At 38.0% G+C, this 21,729-nt stretch overlaps 1 protein-coding gene across 10 annotated transcripts in view; it reads right to left on the bottom strand.

Moving 5' to 3' along the window:
• ROBO1 (roundabout guidance receptor 1) overlaps window positions 1-21,729 on the bottom strand; it is a 1,129,831-nt gene that overhangs the window by 394,237 nt on the left and 713,865 nt on the right. For 2 of the 10 annotated variants that reach the window (XM_045036755.1, XM_045036751.1), the window contains exon 1: window positions 5,018-6,146. The exons of 6 other annotated variants lie outside the window; for them this stretch is intronic. In XM_045036755.1, the coding sequence (XP_044892690.1) occupies window positions 5,018-5,072 (55 nt within the window). In that variant the 5' untranslated portion in view covers window positions 5,073-6,146. Of the gene's footprint in view, window positions 1-5,017; window positions 6,149-21,729 lie in introns of those variants that run through there. 2 more of the 10 variants (XM_045036752.1, XM_045036753.1) reach the window with 2 other exon arrangements.

The raw sequence follows: 21,729 nt of genomic DNA on the forward strand, positions 1-21,729 counted from the left end.
ACGGCAGGAAAAGGCATGCCTCCCCTCCAGGTTTTCAAGTGTTCAAACCTCACTCTTATGTAGGTGGATTTTTTGGGTGAGTTTTAACTGTAAAAACAAACAAACAAAAAAATATTGAGGGCTCCTGGGTGGCTTAGTCAGGTAAGCATGCGACTCTTGATTTCAGCTCACGACAAGATTTCAGGGTTCGTGGGATCGAGCCCCGTGTCAGGCTCTGCACTGAGAGCACAAAGCCTGCTTGGATTCTCTCTCTCTCTGTACCTGCCTGACTTGCGCACACTCTTTCAAAATAAATACACTTTTTAAAAAACGATTGAATCTTTTTTTACATTTTTCATTTCTCTCTTTCAACTGGGAAAGTACATGTGGTTACGAGTTTTGGAATCAGCTTGGTGCAAATCCCTGTTCTTCCATATCTCCTAACCTCTCTGTGATGTAGTTTCTACTACACAAAACAAGGATATAATAACATCCTTATAAAACAAGGATACAGTAATATTTTATTAGTAATAGTACCTATGTCATAAGGTTCTTATAAGTATTAACAAGATAGGGTGAATGCTCGATAAATATTGATAACATATCTTCACAGCGATAGAAGTGGTCACTGTAGAGTTTCCTATGCTACCCCAAAATTCAAACTCCATCTCATTTTTTACTATGTATTTCCTTCTTTCATTTTATTGGTCTCCTCTAAGCAAAAGTGTTATGACATACTAGGTAACTAATTAGTTTTTCACTCCTCTATATAAATCAAGGCAGTTAATATTCTCAAGTCTCGTTAAACGTAACTTTAAAAAGCTATTCTAGGGGCGCGTTGGGTGGCTCGGTCAGTTGAGTGTCTAACTTCGGCTCAGGTCATGATCTCCCAGTCTGTGAGTTTGAGCCCCGCGTCGGGCTCTGTGCTGACAGCTCAGAGCCTGGAGCCTACTTTGGATTCTGTGTCTCCCTCTCTCTCTGCCCCTTCCCAGTTCATGCTCTGTCCCTGTCTCTGTCTCTCTCTCTCTCAAAATAAATAAAACATTAAAAAAAATTGTTTTAAGCTATTCTATGAATTCATTAAAGATTTAAATGTTTCAAAGCTTTTTTTGTTTTAAAAATGCAAAATGTCTAGTTCTTTATATAGTGGCTACAAAGAGTATACACACCGACATCAAATTTTCAGAAACCCACTTTTCAGATTTGCTTTTCATACTGTGTACAGTCAGAGCACTGTTCTGTCTGCTCCCACTCCACCTCCTCCTGTCTTTTAAAACTGGCTGAATTCTGGATCTATTTCTACTACACTTCTCCAGACTTGTGCTTCTGGTTTCACTTCTTTTCCTTTCTTCTTATCAGTTTTCTTAATTTACTCCACAGATTACCTTAGGTCTAACTTTAAATTGAATAACGACTTTGATTTCCCTGTACTCTCCTGTAAGAAATCAAGCCTGCAAGTCAGTTATACTTTTAAGAAGCAAACGTTTTTAAAAGGGCCAGAAATGAACACAAGCATTACCTTAGCATCTTTTGTTAACACAGATGACACAGGAAGACTCAACCATCTATGATCTTCACTTGGCAAGTGAGGAAACCATTCATGTTTCCTCCCTCTTATTCTTGTTGCCAACATTGTTAATTTTAGATATCCAGGCAATGTAAAATAAGCACACAAACAACTGTCCTTGTAGATTTGAAATTCAGCATTTTGTACCACTTCAATTCACACAAGAATATTTCATTTGTCACAGTGAAGACTAAGGGAAAACTTCAGGTAAACTTTCTGTTCTCGGGAGATTTTAACCATAAATATCGTATGCGCTAGAGGGCCCATTATCAAGAAATAAGGATACTCTAAAGGATGTCAAAGCATTCAGATAAATGTATTTTAAAAGCCAAAAAGTTTATAAAGAAACTATTAAGAAATTGCTGGAATTACCAAAGAATCTTGTGTGGAGGTTTTGGGTGGGGGAAGACCAGACACCCAGATTAGTGGCTCACGTAGTGAAACAACGAAAATATGGCCCTCTTGCCACAAGAAAAAGATCCCCCCTCCTATAAAGGAAGAAAGATAGCACTGCAAATTTTTACTGTATGTAAAATTCAGATCTCATCCTAAATTTGAACTGAAACTCAATTACTTTTTCTCATTAAAATCAGGTTTTAGAAAATGGAGTTGAGGGGAGGAAGTCTATCAAGAAAAGAATGTTTAGAATCAGTTCCTGAGAGATCGTACAGATTTTTTTTTTTTTAGGGCTACCCCATCCACTCCTCTCACCAAAAGTCTAGCTATCCTCAGAAAAGAACACTCAGATACATAAACTCACTAAAGAAATCCACCTCAAAAAATGATTTTCTGAATACGCCTTTTTCCCAAAACCTTAGGTACCTAGAACAAAAACAGTTGTAGCATTAGATTAATAAATAAAGGCTACAAAAAGCAAACACATATTCCAACATAACATTTGATGTTAAGTGTAACATCAACACATCAAAAGAGAGTTTTATGGTCTTTTTGAAGAAAACTATAGGACTTTGTTAGGTTGGCATCCAGGTTTAAAAAAAAGAAAAGAAAAGAAAGAAAAAAAAAGAACTGACAACCAATAGATACTTTTACAGGTTAAATCTTGTTGAAGAGACCTTACCCCCTCAGTACACTTTGATTTATTTAAGCTCACCACATTTCTCTTAAATACACTCCATTAACAAGCGATAGACTGTGATCTTAGGCTTGAGGCAAGATATGAAACACAATCTTTCAAGAACTTCATTCATTCCCTGTCCAGGTGTCTTGAGCACACCCCACTCTAGTTACTTATCTGAGTTCTGTGAAGTTTTATTCAAATCAATAGTGTGGCTTTAGAACAGCACACTGTCAGGAAATCACCCCAGCAGCCCAGTAATTTGGCCTCCCAAGTTCAGATTCGTGGCAGAGTGAAAGTCATCAGAGGAATGATAAAGAGCTTGGGGTTCAATGTGAGAAAGCACCTCCCAAAGACACCTCTGACCTGCACCCTGGTGAATGACACCTCGGTGGGGAAAACTCAGGCTTATGAAAAAGCATCAGTGGCTTCACTGGAAAATTAAATTAGAAAAAACAAAGCCAGAAATCAGTTAACTTTTAAGATTATAAATGCCTCCTACCTATTTAAATTACCAATCACAGATACTAATTCATGGAATTATTCAATCTGAAAGGAACACCTCCTACCCTGGATATTTCACGGATATTCCTCCAAGTGAGGACAGAACGGCACACTGACTGACACGACCAGCTTTCAGTGATACCCTATTAGTGTGACCCTATCTTTAATCTACAGACGTGATAAAATATCCCAACATATACAAACTCAGCTCAAACAGTGACTAATGACCATTAATCCCCCTATCTTTAGTAATCTGCCTCTCTAGTCATTTATCACACTGACACCTCACTTTACACACGTGAATAAACTTTAACTGAGAAGGTGAATCAACAAAAATCTCAAAGGTATCTGAAGCTGTAAATTAAACTAAGGGGAGAAGCAGCAAAGAGAGACAAATAGAGAGATCAGACCTTAATGTTTCTGATTTGCATCTGTGGCTGGGGTGTGGGGGGTGGAGAACTATTCAATCATCCAGATCTGCAAACTAAGAAAGAAGAGGCTCCATCACGGAAAGGGGAAGCTGGAAGTAAGAGGCAGTCCCAAAGAGTTGGTTTAATCTCCTCATCCATCCACTGCAAAATATACAAAAACTTCAGTTTTCTGTTTTCTTCAAAGGAGTAATAATTTAATGGAGTTCTTGGTTTAGCTGCAAATGTTCCTTTTAGTCAGGAAGCATGTTCACTAGACTAATTCTTTCAGGGATCTGCTATCATTTAGCTGATGTGCATTTTCTTTTTCATATTTCACTGACTTAAAGTAAAATCCTTGGTCAACACATAAACCATAGCCATGGACCACAAAAAGCTAAGACCAACCCTTCAAAACTGTTTCATAATCATGAAAACTGAGTGATTCTAAGTGATAGGCTCTGATGCAACTTGAAGCTCAGTAGTCAACTATTTAAAAAAAAAGAAAAAAAATCCCCTGAGGTGTAGTGTGTGTGTGAGTGTGCGCGCGCGCGTGCGTGTGTGTGTGTGTGTGTGTGTGTGTGTGTGTGTGTTAAGGCCTGAAATTGGAGCCTTGATTGAAACCAGAATCTACCAAAAGGGAAGAAAGAAAAGTTGAGTCGTGGCTCACCCGGAGTAAAAGTTTCTTAGGGAGTGTAAGAAAACTACTTTAAGTGTATGTTACTCAGCAGGACCTCATGGTAGCATCCTTACAATAATTCCTATGAAAAGTTTCAGTACCATTTAATTAATCGCCAAAATCCTAAATTCAGCCTTCTGCTTTCCCTCGCCAATGAAAATTCCCAGGCAACTAACTGTTCCCTTTCCTATACTTGCAACCGCCTGATTTCCTTCTAAATCCAGCCAGGGAGAGTGGCTAGTTGATGCCCTACCCTAAGAAGGAGTTATTTCCTGAAGTTTCTTCAGAATCGAATTTAATTACAGACCTTGGTTACATAAAACTAACTACTAATAACTCCTTGTGCTTGGAAGAGGAGGGGCGAATTGGACGACCAGGTTCAGGAATCCTGGCGAGTCTCTGGGCCCCAAGTTCTCCGGGCGCACATCACCCTCTCCGAGGGAAGCTGCCTGACGAAGGATAAAACTCATTTTGGCTCATCCGGAGGCCCCAAGCTCACCGCCAACCGCTGCCTCCTCCCAGCCGGGAGCTCAGACCGTGCGTTTGCCCAGAGTGATCTGGGCGTGCCCTGAACTTGGCAAAAGGCCGAGGTCTGAGATGAGGCTTGGGGGTCTTGGGGGAAGGGGGGAAAGGGACGACCAAAAGTGCAAACTAAGAACCTTTTCGCTTCAAACTCCCACAGGGATCGAACCCCTCCAGCCTCAGGAGGGAGCGGTCGCCGAAACCCGGTTCGAGGTTTGATTCCGAAAAGTGGGGAGGGGGCGAGCAAGGGGGACGAAGGGTGAAGAAAGAAGACGCGAGGTTACCTGAACAGAGACATATTAATCCAAAGAGGTAAAAGTGAGCAGGCTCCGCGATCATTGTCCTCGGGTGGATCCTGCATACAGTCTCATGCCAAGAGGAGGGGATAGAAATAGGGTCCCCAAATTTATGAAGAGAAGCCACACACCACACACACTACACACAAAGGCTTAATATAAGCAACGTGGGTCAATCCGCCAGGAGTTCTCAGGGCAATTTACTTGTCGACCTTTCCGGACGCTTGTCAATACCTCAGAGCCCTTTGCAGACCAAGAATCCCAAGGTTTGCCTTCTCTGGCTCCAGGCTTTCCGACGAGGCTCGGCCACTTCCAAGAATCATCCAAAGCGAACAACAAAGAGCCGAGGGAGAAGAGCAGTTGTGCGGTTTCCTGCCTCCGGGTCTCGCCGAGCCTCCCGGCGTGCGCCCCCACACTGTGCGCCCGAGCGCCGCGGCGAGGGCAGGCGCGGCAGCGGCAAACTTGGGGTGTGAGAACGGTTTAGGGAGAGCCAAAAAGTGCTTCTCGGTCTACAGGCTAGCCCAGTCAACAGCTGGCCACGAGCGGCGGCGAGGAAGGCAGCCAAGGCAGCGGCAGCAGCTCTGGGGGACCGGCACAAGGTGCTGGGGGTGTGCCTGGGTGACTCCGCGCGTTGGGGCCGAGCGAGGGGGCGGTGCGGCGACAGTGGTAGCCCGAGCCGGCCCTTGTTCCCATCACTTGGGGGATGCGGAGGGCACTGGGTTCAGCAGCAGGTCCGCGGGCAGACGCACACCTCCTCGGTGCCCCCAGCCCCGCGCAGCGCTCACCATCGCCCCGGGTCCCTCGCCCGCCGGGGCGCGCGCTGAGGGCACCCCGAACTCTCCGCTGCTGGGACGCTGGAGCCCAAACTTCCTGAGAATAGCTGCCCGCAGCCTTGTCTCGTGGGAGCTCTGAAGAGGCAGCTCCTGGACCTCCCCGGGCTGGCGGAGAGGGGCGAGGAAGATGCTGCTGCGGGTGGGAGCGACGGCCGCCGGGGCTCCCCGGAGCTCCGCCGGGATCCGCAGCGTCTGAAGTTTCTGCTCTCACGCTGCCTCTTCTCTGGCTCAATTGCTTGTGGGTTTCCCCACAGTCCCCGCAGCTCCCAGTTTCCTCCTTCTCCTCCCCGGCCCGCGAACACTTAAAGGGGCCGCGCAGTCCTTTCCATGCTTCACTCTACACTCTCCAGATGCTGGTCTGGCAACTTCTGCTCGTTAATATTTTCATCCAAGAGCCAGGGTGCCCGAGTGCGCCCTCAGGTGAGAATCAAACTGCTCAGGATCAGAAATCCAAACGAATGGGAACTTGCCTTGTTTTTCTGGCTGCCCCTCGCTCCCCTGCACCTTTCTCCAAATGGAACCTCCCAGCCAAAGACTTCAAAAATCCTCCTGGTCCAGCTTAACCTCTTCCTTACCGCTTCCCGGAGTTGGAATAAACTCACAAATAACTCTACCTTACATTACTCTGCGTTTGCATTTTTTGGTTTGTTTTTAATCAAATTTGGGCAAACAAACCTGTAGGACAAGGAGGTAGAGTGATGACTATCTAGAATATATAAACTATTACACTCTATTGCATAATAGATGTGCACCGTATTACGAAAATCACTTTCTTTTACATTGCAGTTGCTGAGAGTCCTGTAGAAAGGCTACCCAACTCAAACTCAAAGGGGCGTAGGGGTGAGCCGTGGGGTCTTTTCTTCGTGTTTCACCAAGAGCCTCTGTTTCAACTTTATTACTCTAGGTATAAGAATGTTAACAAGGGGGAAGTAATCAGAATGAGGGACAAAAGCAATATATATATATATATATATATATATATATATATATATATATATATATACACACACACACACACATATATTTTAGCATTTTCTAAACCAGAGGGCCTGCACTTTGACACCCCATGCACTCTCTGAAACCCCAAACTACAGTTACTATTTCTTTTAGCATGCCAAGTCTCAGTTTTCTCTTCTCAAAAATACTCTTGAAATATTAACAAATATTAGCAAATCCTACTCAAAGCAAACTAAACCTAGCATATCTGAGGAGCAATCTTGCATTTGTTCACTTTTTTTTTTTTCTTTCAGTTAAGTAAGACACCCGAGACATGGTGAGGGCCCAACACATGGTAAATATTGGAATTTACAGCTATTCCTTTGGGGCGCCTGGGTGGCTCTGTCAGTTAGGCGGTTGACTTCAGCTCAGGTCATGATCCAGCAGTTTGTGAGTTCGGCCCCCAATCGGGCTCTGCAGTGACCGCTGAAAACCTGGAGCCTGCTTCAGATTCTCTCTGCCCCTCCACTGCTTATGCTCTCTCTGTCTCTCAATAATAAATAAACGTTACAAAAAAAATTAAAAAAAAAAACAACAACAACCATTCTTCCTTTAAATAAATCATTACCTACAGAATTAAATACAGTCACTTCAAAATGATCATTTGGTATCTATCAGGATGCTCTCAGTGGTTGTCCCTGGAGAGGAGAAATGCATGATAGGTAGTGGAGGGGAAGATGAAGTTGCGCTTTTCTTTATGCTGCTGTGCTTTTCTATTTTTTTTTTAATTTTTTTTTCAACGTTTATTTATTTTTAGGACAGAGAGAGACAGAGCATAACCGGGGGAGGGGCAGAGAGAGAGGAAGACACAGAATCGGAAACAGGCTCCAGGCTCTGAGCCATCAGCCCAGAGCCCGACGCGGGGCTCGAACTCACGGACCGCGAGATCGTGACCTGGCTGAAGCCGGACGCTTAACCGACTGCGCCACCCAGGCGCCCCTCTATTTTTTTTTTCAAGTGAACATGCATTACTAATGAACGACAACATTTCAAAAGCAAATCATAACATTTATTTTGGTTGCTTCTGGTACAACCAATGACCATGAAGCAGCATTTTGTAGAAAGAAACTCCGGTTAACAGCACCTATCTCTGAAAGTGAAAGACAGTTTGATCCTGGGAAAGCGGAGTGAAAATTCAGTAAACAGGCTGGAGATAAGAATTCAAAGACTCCAACCAAAGTCTTTCCAGCAATAAAAACAAGAATGTGCACTAACTGCTGGAAAACCTACATTGATTTGGTCTTTGTGAAAGGGTATTTAGCAAGAAACGTAGAATATATCTCCCCCCCCCCACCCCCTTGGGATAAAACATGCTTTTAAGATAAGCTTACCCACTAACAGAAAATAAATAAGGTAAAGCATGGTACTTGAGAGAGAGGAGAAAATCCTTCAAATCCTCATATCATCTGAGTGCATTTTAAATATTTTGAACATCCACTGAGTAAAAGGTATATACTTTTAAATATAAACTAGAATATGTAGGAGAATTCCTACTGCATTGTTTTACAAAGTGGGTCTCCTGGTCTCTAGAAGTTTGCTAAGATTTCTCAGAATCTTCTTTATTGATCTCATTATCATTGAATGGAAACCATATGTATACTCCTTTTAATCCTTTTGTTTCTCAACCTCAGTTAGCAACAACCCTCTGCCCCTCCCCCCCCATCTCCTCTATCTTATCCTTAGAGATCATATTACCTAGGACTCAACTGTAAGAATCCTCAAGGAGTTAATTTTGGCCAGCCCCGATGACGACCATCATGGCCAACCTCATATGCTGGCCCTTTCTTTTTCCTCTGCCTCATGCAAAGTGTACTTCTCTGTCAATTATATCAGAAAGGTGGCATCTGAAGATAAGAAGTTGTATTCAGAAGATATTAGGGATCTACAACAAGTGAAACTCAATGTACTGAAGAACTTTTGCAACTCCTTTCTTCCACTCACTTACCTACTGTTACCCATGAAAAGAAACACTTTATAAACATCATCTATGTGCAAGAAACAGTAAAGGGCTCTGTGGCAAGAGGCAAATAGAAACCCAACCACAAGGCCCCCTGAGCTCTTACTATAGGGAGCCATACAAGCTCCAGAGTGGAACCTATCAAAAGAAGTAGAAGCAATGTGTCATTAGGGTTAAATGACAGTTCAATCATTCCTGGAGATGGACAAATCATAGCCAGTGCCACCTTTCCATTTCTACTCCTGAAGATCAAATTACTAATAGAATACAGAAATGTGCAGTGTGTCTGTATGAGTATGTGTGCAAGTGCACTCACACCATGTAGACATGGATAGGGTGTCCACCCATGTCAGGTCTTCAGGCAAGTCTGACACGTACAATAGAACTCTGACTCATTCCAGACTGGTTGGGAGACAAATAGCAACGTAAGGAGAAAGCGCCATTAACTTGCACTCTGAAACTCTATTCTCATCACTATGATCTGAGTAAGTCATGACTTCTCAAGTTCCATGTGGAGAATTCTGATCTCATTTGGAGCTTATGAAATTCGGGATCCCTGAAATGTCTCCTTGAGAATTTGGAGGAAACTCGAACACAATACACTCAAAGAGCCATGTGAATGGGGCTTCTTTGGCAGTAAATATTCTAGAGCTGTGATAATCTCTTAGGTTGGTCTGATCTGATTTTTTTGATGGGGGTAGTTACAGGAACTCAGGAAATAACAAAACTCCCAGGGTCCCTCCAGGAATTCCAGATATCACCCAGATCAGGAGGAACAGAGCTCCTGAGGAAACTACAAACCCGAACACTGCTCTCTCTTCACCTCCTAGGAAGAAGCCTTAGAATCAGACTGTGCCTGGGTATGGGATATATAGTAAGAGATTCCAGGAGATCTGGTGAGAAGCAGCATGTAATACATACAGTCCACATGAAGGCTGTGCTGCATATGCCAAGATACTATCTCTTAGGGTACGACAGCTAGTTTAGCAATTTTTACATGGAACTGCTGAATAATCTATGAAATCTTTTGTATCTAAGTCAATGAACTACATAGAATATTTGAATACTTTAATATTTGAGTATTTTTTCTAAGTGGGATATCTACGAGAAATGCCATTCGATAAAGTGACCTAAAGTGACCCTAATAAAGAGAGAATAAACACATCTGTTGGAAACATCTACTGTTTTGAGAAGCCCTGTCCCGTTAGTAAATGCTGCTTAGTCTATGCCATGCTGCTCATGTAGTAATATCTCTAATCTTCCATTCCTAACAATTAAGAGCCTCGGCTTTCCTTGCTAAACTGCACATGGTAGTTACTTCGGAGGAAACTTAACTTTTGTTTAAATGAGCAATACGGTATCGCTTACAGATTCTCGCTGCCATGTATTATAGCAACAAGTCATATGTAAGAAATCACGTATGGCGGAGGCTACAGAGTTAACATGCAATGGCAGTTCAAGGGCGAGAGAAGTAATTTAGGACTGGAGTGGGGCGCCTGGGTGGCGCAGTCGGTTAAGCGTCCGACTTCAGCCAGGTCACGATCTCGCACTCCGTGAGTTCGAGCCCTGCTTCAGGCTCTGGGCTGATGGCTCAGAGCCTGGAGCCTGTTTCCGATTCTGTGTCTCCCTCTCTCTCTGACCCTACCCCGTTCATGCTCTGTCTCTCTCTGTCCCCCCAAAAATAAATAAAACGTTGAAAAAAAATTTTTTTTTAAAGGACTGGAGTAATAAAAAAATGAACAATGGGGCGCCTGGGTGGCGCAGTCGGTTAAGCGTCGGACTTCAGCCAGGTCACGATCTCGCGGTCCATGAGTTCGAGCCCTGCGTCAGGCTCTGGGCTGATGGCTCGGAGCCTGGAGCCTGCTTCCGATTCTGTGTCTCCCTCTCTCTCTGACCCTCCCCCGTTCATGCTCTGTCTCTCTCTGTCCCAAAAATAAATAAACGTTGAAAAAAAAAATTAAAAAGAAAATGAACGAAAAGAATACTAGATAAGATTTTTAAATAAGTGTTAACTTTTTTTTTCATGAAAGAGTCAAGTTTACCATGATGCTTTCTTTTAAATGTACACAGGGCACACTTTAACAGCATTTCCTTTGCTTGTTTGCTTCTCTGGCTTTTAGAATGTGTAATTATGGGCCCCAAACTGGGAACCATAGGGAGAAGAGATTTCCTGGTTATCTGTCTTCACTTACTTAAAGACTTAAGGCACTGTCACCTGGACCAATTTCTTCACTACAGGAAAGGGTGCGAGAGAACTCCATTAGTCTCACTGTCTCTAAAGCTCATTAAAAAATTTCAGCTATGATGCACTCAAGCTTCTGTGGAATTACTGTAAATGTGCTTGCCTTTTACCATCTCAGCACCTTGGGGACATTGCACATGTTCTGAACCTAGGTGCTATATTGGTAAGTCTTTTTGGTAGAATCTGGGACCTTAACTATTCGGGCCCTTTATAGACATTGCCTTGATCTAATTCTCACCATGATTATGTGAGGTGGTATTATCATCAGAACTTAGAGATAAGGTTGAGACAGTAAATCATTAGCCGAAGGTTCAGGGGTCTGTAAGTCATGGATCTTATATTTGAATCCAACTTGTTTTCAGCCACAGCACATAGAAGGGGAGGGGAAAGAGAGTTTCAGGGTAGGATAGGCTTGGGAGACTTTGAGGTCATCACATTTAAAAATGTCGCAAAGCCTTTGCTATGCAAATGGCCATGTGAGTCCCCAAGGGAAGAGCTTCTGGAGAAGCCCTGCCTTTTTAGTAAATGTTGCTCCTTCTACACCACATTACTACCACAGTAGTATCTCCAATGCTCCACACCTGAAAGTTAAGATCGTCGGCTTTCCCTGATTAAATTGCATATGATACTTACCTGGGGGAAATTTATTTGTCTTGAAAAGAGTGATGTAGTATTCCTTACTGAAAAAGGCTGTAAATTGAAGTGACTGCTTGTCCAGGCCACACTTCAAAGAGCAGCCAGAGGGATCTTGTTGAAATCTGAGTCAGACTACATTCTCTCCTGTGCTCAAAACCCTCCAATGGTTTCCTACCTCACTTTGAGAGCTCACTCTTCCCTGACAGTATCTCCTTCCCCATTTACTTGGCCGCCAATTTGCTCCACAGCAAAGGCCTCCGTGTTCTTCCAGATTGTTAGCCAGCAACCACCTGCATCAAATACCTCACTCTTGCTCTGGCTTGAATCCTCACTTCCATAAACCTATAAGCCTCCTCTTTCCTCTGTCAGGTTTTAATAAAAATCAAACGTTCTCAGAATCTTTTCCGATCACCAATTATAAAATTACATTTTTACACAATACCTCCTTCCCTACCCATTCCATGTTTTCTTTTTCTGTTTTGTTTTGTTTTTCTCACCAGAGCACCTACCCCATCCAGGATACTATATATTTCTTTATTTATTTTTGTTGACTGCTTCGCTCCTCCTTGAATATTACACGGAGTCAGGAATTCTTGGCTACTTTATTCACTTTTATATTTCCAGCGTCCGAAACAGAGCCCAGCACCCCATAGACCCTCAAAGATTTGTTGAATGAGTGAATAAATGAATGAATGAACCATATTTCATGGTTAAAATATCTTTTGGGAAAATGCTTCTTTAGTGAAACTGTCTCTGTAGTTCTAAAGTATATTTTCTCCAATATGTAGTTCTATTATTTATTAAATCATTAACTTTTCGTAATTGAGAAACCTCAAGTTTAAAGAAACTGACTTTCCCCAGACCACTCCTTTGGTTGTACTTTATCCAAAGCCAAAACCCAGTCCTCTAAATCACTATAGATTTCTTTCCACTGGAATAGGTTAATCAGAAACCAGCGAACAAGATTCTCTACCTTTAGAATCATCAGTAGATATGATACAATTTAATACATATCATATTATTCCATATTATATAGTGAAGTTTGCACATTTCTAACTTATCTTCAGGAAAATAGGAATCATAGCTTTTAAAAAATTCTTCAGTTCCTAATAGCATAAAGCTAATAACACCCAACATTTATATAGCTTTATGTGCTAGAGGCACTGTGTACAGTATTTTACATATTTAAATCCTCAGAAATACATTATTTGATCAATTATTATTGTCCTGTTTTATACACGAGGGGATGAAGGGATTCAGGTAATATGAGGCTGAGAACATACTTGAACCTTGGCTACTTGGATTTACCCCTGCAAATAAAAGCTGTTACTTAATGTTATTCTTTTTTTTTTAATGTTTATTTATTTATTTTGAGAGAGAAAGAGAGAGTAGGGGAGTGGTAGAGAGGGAGAAAGAGAGAGAGAGAGAATACCAAGCAGGCTCAGTGCTGTCAGCACAGAGTCTGACGTGGGGCTCAACCTCACAAACAGCAAGATCGTGATCTGAGCTGAAATCAAGAGTCAGTTGCTGAAGTGACTGAGCCACCCAGGTGCCCCCAAAGTAATGTTATTCTTACAGATTTGGGTCTAGCTGGAAAAAATCTATCAATGTGTAAGTTTTGTTTGTTTGTAGATTTACTTTCATTTTGGGAAAAAGTACAAGAAAGTGACTCTGAAGTATAAGGAGCTGTAGTTATACTTTGATATGGAATTTATACATTTATTTAAAAAAAATTTTTTTAATGTTTATTTAGTTTTGAGAGACAGAGAGAGACATAACATGAGCCGGGGAGGGGCAGAGAGAGGGGGATACACAGAATCTGAAGCAGGCTCCAGGCTCTGGGCTGTCAGCACAAAGCCCAATGCAGGGCTCGAACCCATGAACCGTGAGATCATGACCTGAGCCGAAGTCAGATACTAAACCGACTGAGCCACCCATGCGCCCCTGGAATTCATTCATTCATTCATTCATTCATTCATTCATTCATTTAAATCTTTAACATTTATTCATTTTTGAGAGACAGAAACAGAGCATGACTGGGGAAGGGGCAGAGAGAGGGAAACACAGAATCCGAAACAGGCTCCAGGCTCTGAGCTGTCAGCACAGAGCCCAACGCAGGGCTCAAACTCACAAACTGTGAGATCCTGATCTGAGCCGAAGTCAGACGCTCAACTGACTGAGCCGCCCAGGCGCCCCAGGAATTTATACATTTAAATCTTTTTTTATTTTATGTACAAAATGTTCAAAGGGTGTTTTTTTTTCTCTTAACTCTGATGAGAAGGCATGGAAAAATATATAGTACAAGTTTTTTAAGAACTTCGAAGTATATTGAAAATCATGAAGATGAATATATATTTATATTTTACCATAGAATTCTGCTATCTTTTGGTTCTTGCTTCCAGATATATCTGGTACCAAGCATATACTATACTAATCATGAATTAGAATTCTCTTAAATTGGGATCATAGTTAACAGCTGCACAGCTGAATGAAACACTGGATAGGCTTACATTTTGAACACAAACCGACTATTTTGTAAGTAATTTACATTATATTTAATTCTGCAGATGTGTTTTATAAAACTGTTTAATGTTTTTGGTTTTTCATTGCTGTTTAAAAAAATCCTTTCAAGAAATATTTAGAAGATGGAGGTACATATGTTGGGATTTATGTCTCATTTTGTATATTCATTATGTTTTCCCACCTGCTGCTTTGTTTATTCTGAATAATGTTTTACCTAGGTTCTAACAGTTATTTTAATCAGTTCATTAATGAAATATTATGTTGATTTGAAAAACACCTTGAAATTCTATTAGAGTTTCCTATTTTGAGGTTATTTTCTGGGTCAGTAAATTAGAAGTAGGCCTTCATATTTAATGTTGTGCTAACCAGAAAAAAAGTATCTAAGTTAATCATAAATAATACTGCTACTAATAACATTAATAATAAGGACTCAATTAATTTCAGTACTATACATCATATTGAAAATTTTATGTTATTTATTTTACAGCCTATTAATGTATTTCTCTCTTATGGTTAAGAAAAAATGACTTCTCATTTGAAAAATCTAAATTGGGGCTTTGGGATTTAATGGCCTGGTGTGATTGAGGCCTAGGATTCTAAATCTGGAGGTGCCCATTCTTGTAGATAAATACTGAATCCATATCCCACAATTGTCCTTGAGAAACAAACTGCTGTTGAAATTGACATGAAATGTAAACCTTCTGTCTTAACAACAAGGATAATTACATATTTTCCCAAGAGTTTAATCACCTCCTCTCTAGTACCCTGGCCACATTCCAACAAAATCATCCAATTCCATTATTCTAACTAAAAGTCTTTGTTGATTTGATCTAATCTCATCTTCTCAATTTCCTATCACTGTATACTACTTAAAAGCTGCTTTATTACACCTAGCAGGTGGAATTTCACTGTACATATCTTGTTGCATTTATGTATCATATTAGTATCTTTGAAACAAAACAGATGTTTGCTGAAGCCAATAAAACAACCTTACCAACAAAAACATTATATAAAAATTATTCTACTTATTCAAAGATTTCACATCATTAATTTTTATTTACAATGCTTCAATTACAAAGTAAAAAACTACTTTATGAATTTAGCATGTCAATATTTTGCCACAAATATTCTTAAATAACATACTAAAAGGAATATGGTTTACATCCCTTTGTTCAGATGCTAATTGGTTCTAATGAGATTTCATTTATTTTTCTTCAAAATATAAGAGTAACATTTTTAGAATATTTGGATAAAACCAAAAACACAAATTTACAAAAATTCTCTCATACATAATCACATATGCTTTCAACATTTTATTGTATAGTCTTCTTTTTCTTTTTTTCTTTCTTTCTTTCTTTTTTTTTTTACTATGTATGTAGAGACTTCTCTTCTTACAATATGGAATAATACTCTAAAAACTGCTACGTAACCTACATTTTCACTCAACAATACATCAGAACAACTTTTTCCATGTCAAGAAATATTCTTTAACACTATCATTAACAGCTAAGTTAAACAGAATTCCATGACATGAGTGTACTGAAATATACGTAGCTAATCTCTGATGGTTAGGTATTTAAGTTATTTCCAATTGTCACTAAGCTGTATAGAACCTGATTCTTAAAAAAAAATCATATTAGGATATTGTCTTTCTAGTTAATACATTTCGTGTTAATCACAGATACTCTACTGAAGCAATAGATACTTTCCACAATTTAAGTGACTCCTTGTTTGGAGTTAGCATGGAACTTGTTCAAATGGTCTTAGAACCAACATATACAAGAGTTAAAGATCACAAACAACAATAAAGAACCATTAGACAATTCTTAACACCCAAAGTTTTCACTTTTTTCCCCCAAAAGGATGATTACTTGTTTGTTCAAGGAGTTCCTTTTGTTTTCATTACAAGTGATTAATAATTGAAAGTGTTTGTATTTCACAAGTATGCTTGATTTCATAGGTTTTGTATTTCACACCAGAAAGTAAACTCTTTTCTTTTAGCAAGGGCAATAAATCAAGACCTAAGCCTTTTCCTACACAATTACCTTTGAGAAAAAGTATAAACTTAAGGACAATTCATTATTTTGCTAATTGCTCTTTCCAGCTAGAAGTGTATATTGTTTAACATTTGGCTATCATAATTACTGACAATGTCCATAATGTGACCAAACATAAATACGCTAGTCTAAGTAGGGCAAACCTAGATGTATTATGTGCATCCTAGTTTATCCAAATCATGTTATTTTGGTTAAATCACCTATTTCTTGACTTTCCTCTAACTTCCACATGTGGTTCATTGCACAACAGGAGTTTGAAAAATGTAATTATCCTCCCTTCCCTGGTGAAATATGAACCATAAAGTTAGAATAATTAAAGAAAAGTCATCAATTCTCATATTGGATGCCTTAATATTTGAAGGTAAAATGCCATTATTTCTTAAGGGTGGTAATTTTATCACTTGTTAAATATTATTTATAATATTTTTGGCAAATATGACATGATATAATAATATAGTCTTTATATGACAAATCTATTTTAAATAATCATGAATTTTTGTCAATTCTGTTTAACTCATACAGCAATATACAGAACACCTGGAAAAGTCTAATTAATAAACCAGATTATCCACTACTCTAGATTTTTCTGACCTTGCTCCCTTTAATATTTCAGAACAGTAAGAAATTTGAAAAGGTGATCACGAATATAGAGATGTTTCTTTCAACATGTTTATACATCCTAGAACATCATTAAATGTGTTTTCCAGGTGGAAACTATGTGATTAAGGGACCAGAACGCAGTCTAGAGAGCTTGCCTTTTAGCTCAGACTTCCCCTGCATGACTCCTTCTCATTCTTTAAGTCAGATGAAAGTCTCTTCCCTAGAAAAGCCATCCCAGATCTGCCATTCCCACCTTCCCCAATAGGTCAGCTGTCTCTGTAAAATGCTTAGAAAAAAATTTGACTGTTTCTTCTTAGCACTTATCACAAATAATTGCTGTGGAAATATGTCTTTTAAGCCTGCCTCCTCTGTAATTCAGATAAACTCCACAGTGGCAGTAATGACTTCTGACTTGTTCACCAATAGCATTTTAGCTCTTATCAAAGTACATTGAACATGACTTTGTGCTTACACTTCTGTGTAACATACTAACTTTTGAAAAAATACTTAGCTAGACTAAGAGGAGGAATAAGAAGAAAGTCTAGTATGTAGGTATCTGGGCATTCATGCCTTTCACATTTAATCTAACTATACAATTCCCATGGAAATGGACAATTACGAGAAGGTTTACTCTATTTCAATGTTTTCAGTAGGGGAGGTGGTGTCATTTTGTCCCCTCCCTCTAACCCAGAGAATATTTGGCAATGTCTAGAGACATTTGTGGTTCTCACATTAGGTGGAGAAGGAAAAAAGGTGCTACTGGCATCTAGGATATAGAAGCAAGTGATCTACTAAACATCTTATGTTATACAGAAAAACCCCTCACCCACAACAGAGAACAATCTGGGCCAAAGTGTCTGTAGTACCAATAATGAGAAACACTAATGTAGTCTAACTTCAATATGTTTTGAGGGATTATTTTTTTCCTGTGAGGATTAAATAAGATAGTGGACATGTGTCTGATAAATTGGTTTAGTTGGGTTCTACAGTTATTAAGCAAGCAATGCTGTGTACCAATGGTAAAGGAAAATGTAAATATTGTAAAATTTAATGTAAACATAGCTAAAGCATTATTAAATGCTTATATATCTTAAAATGGAAAATTTAATCACATTCTTCTGATAAATTGCAATTTAGCCTATTTAAAGAGATATATTTATCCAATAATACATTATTTACTTCCATGTATACTTGGAATGAATGGAGTAAGAGCAATGATATACGAAGGCAAACTGTGAAGCTGAATTGGTGTGTACTTAACCAGATATGTGCTATTGACAGGGATCAGAAAACTTACAGTGACAACTCCTAAATGCTCCCAAACTTGATACAATGCAAATAGCACTAATAAAATTGTGGTTTTGTGTGCACATGACTTTGAATGAACATTATAGTGAGTGTTGAATGAACATGTAGTAGACATATCTGTTATATTTCAGAGTATATAAATATACTTTTATTTATATTTCTTTAGTAAGAAAAACAGTCATATAACATATTTATACTACTCATCTTCCAATGAACTCCAAATAAGGGAACGTCCAAGGCAAATTCAAAGCTGAATGTATTTAGTGTTTATTTAAACTTTGCTCTTCAGAGCAGGTAAAGAGTCTGGTGCACACTTAGAACAATTATGAGGCACAATGCTTGTTTCTAAAGTGCATGAAGAAAGGCATCTGGGTGGCTCAATCAGTTAAGTGTCTGACTCTTGGTTTTAGCTCAAGTTGTGATCTCACAGTTCCTGTGTCCAAGCCCCATATTGGGCTCTGTGCTGATGGTGCGGAGCCTGTCTGGCATTCTCCCTCTTCTCTCTGCCCTTCCCCTGCTTTCCCTCTCTCAAAAATAAATAAACTTAAATAAATAAATAAACAAACAAACAAATAAATAAATAAATAAATAAATAAATAAATAAAGAGATCCCTGTCACTGACTAGCTGGGTGACCATGGACATGTCTTTTATTATCTCTAAGACATGTTTCCTTAAATAAATAAAATATATTAAATTAGAAAATAATTGTTCTTACCTTATAGGACAGTTCCAAGGACTGAAACAGATAATATGCATAAATGCTTAGCACAGTACTTAGAATATAGTAATCAAATATTACATATCAATTGATTATTATTGCTGTGGTTCACTGTGAAAAAGAGCACTATCCTGGGAACCTCAGGATTAGGTTTACAGTTAGTAGTAGAAGACTGCAAACATTTTTTTTTTAAATAACTAAGCAAAACCTATAAGGGTTGTTGCTTTAAAAATGTTCAGAAAGCCATAGATACAGCTAAAAGATACCTACGCAGAATAACTTTTAAAATAAATCAAATTTGATTTTATCAAAGGAGTTTGAAAGTAATACAGTATTTGGAACCAATATTCTTATACAATAGAACATTAGTGTTGATCTATTTAAAATTTTTTTTAACATTTTATTTATTTTTGAGAGAGAGAGAGAGAGAGAGATCACAGTAGGGGAGGGGCAGAGAGAGGGAGACAAAGAATCTGAAGCAGGCTCCAGGCTTTGAGCTGTCAGCACAGAGCCCAACATGGGGCTCGAACCCACTATCTGAGAGATCAGTCTGAACCAAGGTTGGACACTTAACTGACTGAACTACCCAGGAGCCCCTATTTTTTAATAACCCAACTGAGTATATGCCAAAATTAAAGTTTCCATGGTATATCTGAAATGTGATGGTTCTGTGCTGCTGAGATGTTATAAACGTAATATTCTCAAAGTGTATCCCCCTTAAATGCTTTGAAAATAAGTATATATGATTTTAAAAGTAACCAAGGGTTAAACTTTCTAAATTAGAAATTTGGAATTTAAAAGATGCATAATTTTCCATTTTATTCTGTGACAAAATGATAATACCTGTATAGAATAGTATTTCATTACAAGTTCAGAAATGTATAACCTGGCTTATAGAGGGCACAAAGCCAAGAGAATGAAAATAAAATTCTCAATTTCTACACTTCAGTGTCATGAAATGAACTTTCTATTGCAAGTGAAATGCTCATTAATTTGTAAGTAGGTGAGACTTAAGGGCAGATAACAGTAGCTTCTAGAATCAAAAAATCAGTTATTTAAGGATGGGAGGTTCAGAGATATTGCCTCTGACATTTTAATAGTGATATATATATATATATCTAGATATATAGTATATATCTAGATATATATACTATATATAGTATATATATCTAGATATATACTATATATCTAGATATATATACTATATATCTATATATATACCATATATATAGTATTATATATTTTGAATATATTCAAAATATATAATACTATATATTCACTAAATAGTGATATATACTGAATAAATTAACTTTCCAATACATAGTAAGGAGTATTAAAAAAAAACCCTTCAGAACAAATTTAACCTTGAAAGAGAAAACATTACTTTGTATTTAAACTGGATTTTATCAAGATTTTTGATTTTATCAAGATTTTAATAGTGATATATATATACATACTATATATATATAGTATATATATATACACTATATATATATACTATATATATATATAGTATTATATATTTTGAATATATATATATTTGAATATATATATATTTGAATATATATATATATTTGATTATATATATATATATTTGATTATATATATATATATTTGAATATATATAGTATTATATATTTTGAATATATATATATATATTCAAATATATATATATATTCAAAATATATAATACTATATATTCACTAAATAGTGATATATACTGAATAAATTAACTTTCCAATACATAGTAAGGAGTATTAAAAAAAAACCCTTCAGAACGAATTTAACCTTGAAAGAGAAAACATTACTTTGTATTTAAACTGGATTTTGTCAAGATTTTCCTCACATTGCATATTATATAAATAATCTTCCTACATTCTTTGAGAAGTAGATTTCCTTAGTCCATAATAAAATTATTTTAAAACCATAATTAATATGGTAAACCAAGCTTAAAACATGAGGCTTAGTACTAGTATAGGAAATCATTTTTTGGTAAAACATAAATTTGTTAGTTCATTTTTAGTTCTTTTAGTTCAAAGGTAATTGTCTTCATATCCACTATGAAACGGGCAAAAGAGTCTCCTGATAGAAACTTCTTTACAAATATTGGTAATTTGTAGTGCTTAAAATTCCCTTCAAAGACTGGATAACATTTTCTATTAGGATATTTCTAAATTCATGCATGTTCCATTGGACTAATTTTAGATTGTATATTCACTACGATTACAATAAATTATCAAAAACATAATACTCAAAATTCAAGGCACACACACACACACATTTTGATAAAGAAGTTGACAATAAGTCCCTTTATATTTTATTTTTGTAATTTTGTCCATAAAGGAAAATACCTTCTCCATGAAAGGTTTCAATTGGCTGAGGGTGTTTAGTATACAGTGCTCTGTTGCCCTCTGCTGGCTAGAAATTGATAAATAAAAACTTCCCATCTGTTCCTTAACTAAATGGGGGCCTTAGAAAACGGAATATGGGAAATAAAGGCACAGTTCAAAGCTATGAAACAGTATGTTAGAGTGACAGGAACTATAAAATGAATTTTTAAGACTTTCCTAGCATGTTAAAAAAACTCCCTTAGTTTTGGTTATTTTTATTTAGTTTTTGTATTAGCGGAATAATTTGATTATTTTATATAACCCTAAACACTCACTAATTAAAAAAAAACTATGTTCTATTTCATTACTTTAAAGTGATAATTACAAGACTCATAGTTGTCTAGGAATTCTTAGGGTTTACCAACAATGTGTATATGATGTTCTAACTGTATGCACATTTATGGAATGTTTTTATGAAATTATTACGTATCTAATATG

Source organism: Felis catus, chromosome C2 (genome assembly GCF_018350175.1).
Source record: "Felis catus isolate Fca126 chromosome C2, F.catus_Fca126_mat1.0, whole genome shotgun sequence".
Classification (NCBI taxonomy): Eukaryota; Metazoa; Chordata; class Mammalia; order Carnivora; family Felidae; genus Felis; species Felis catus.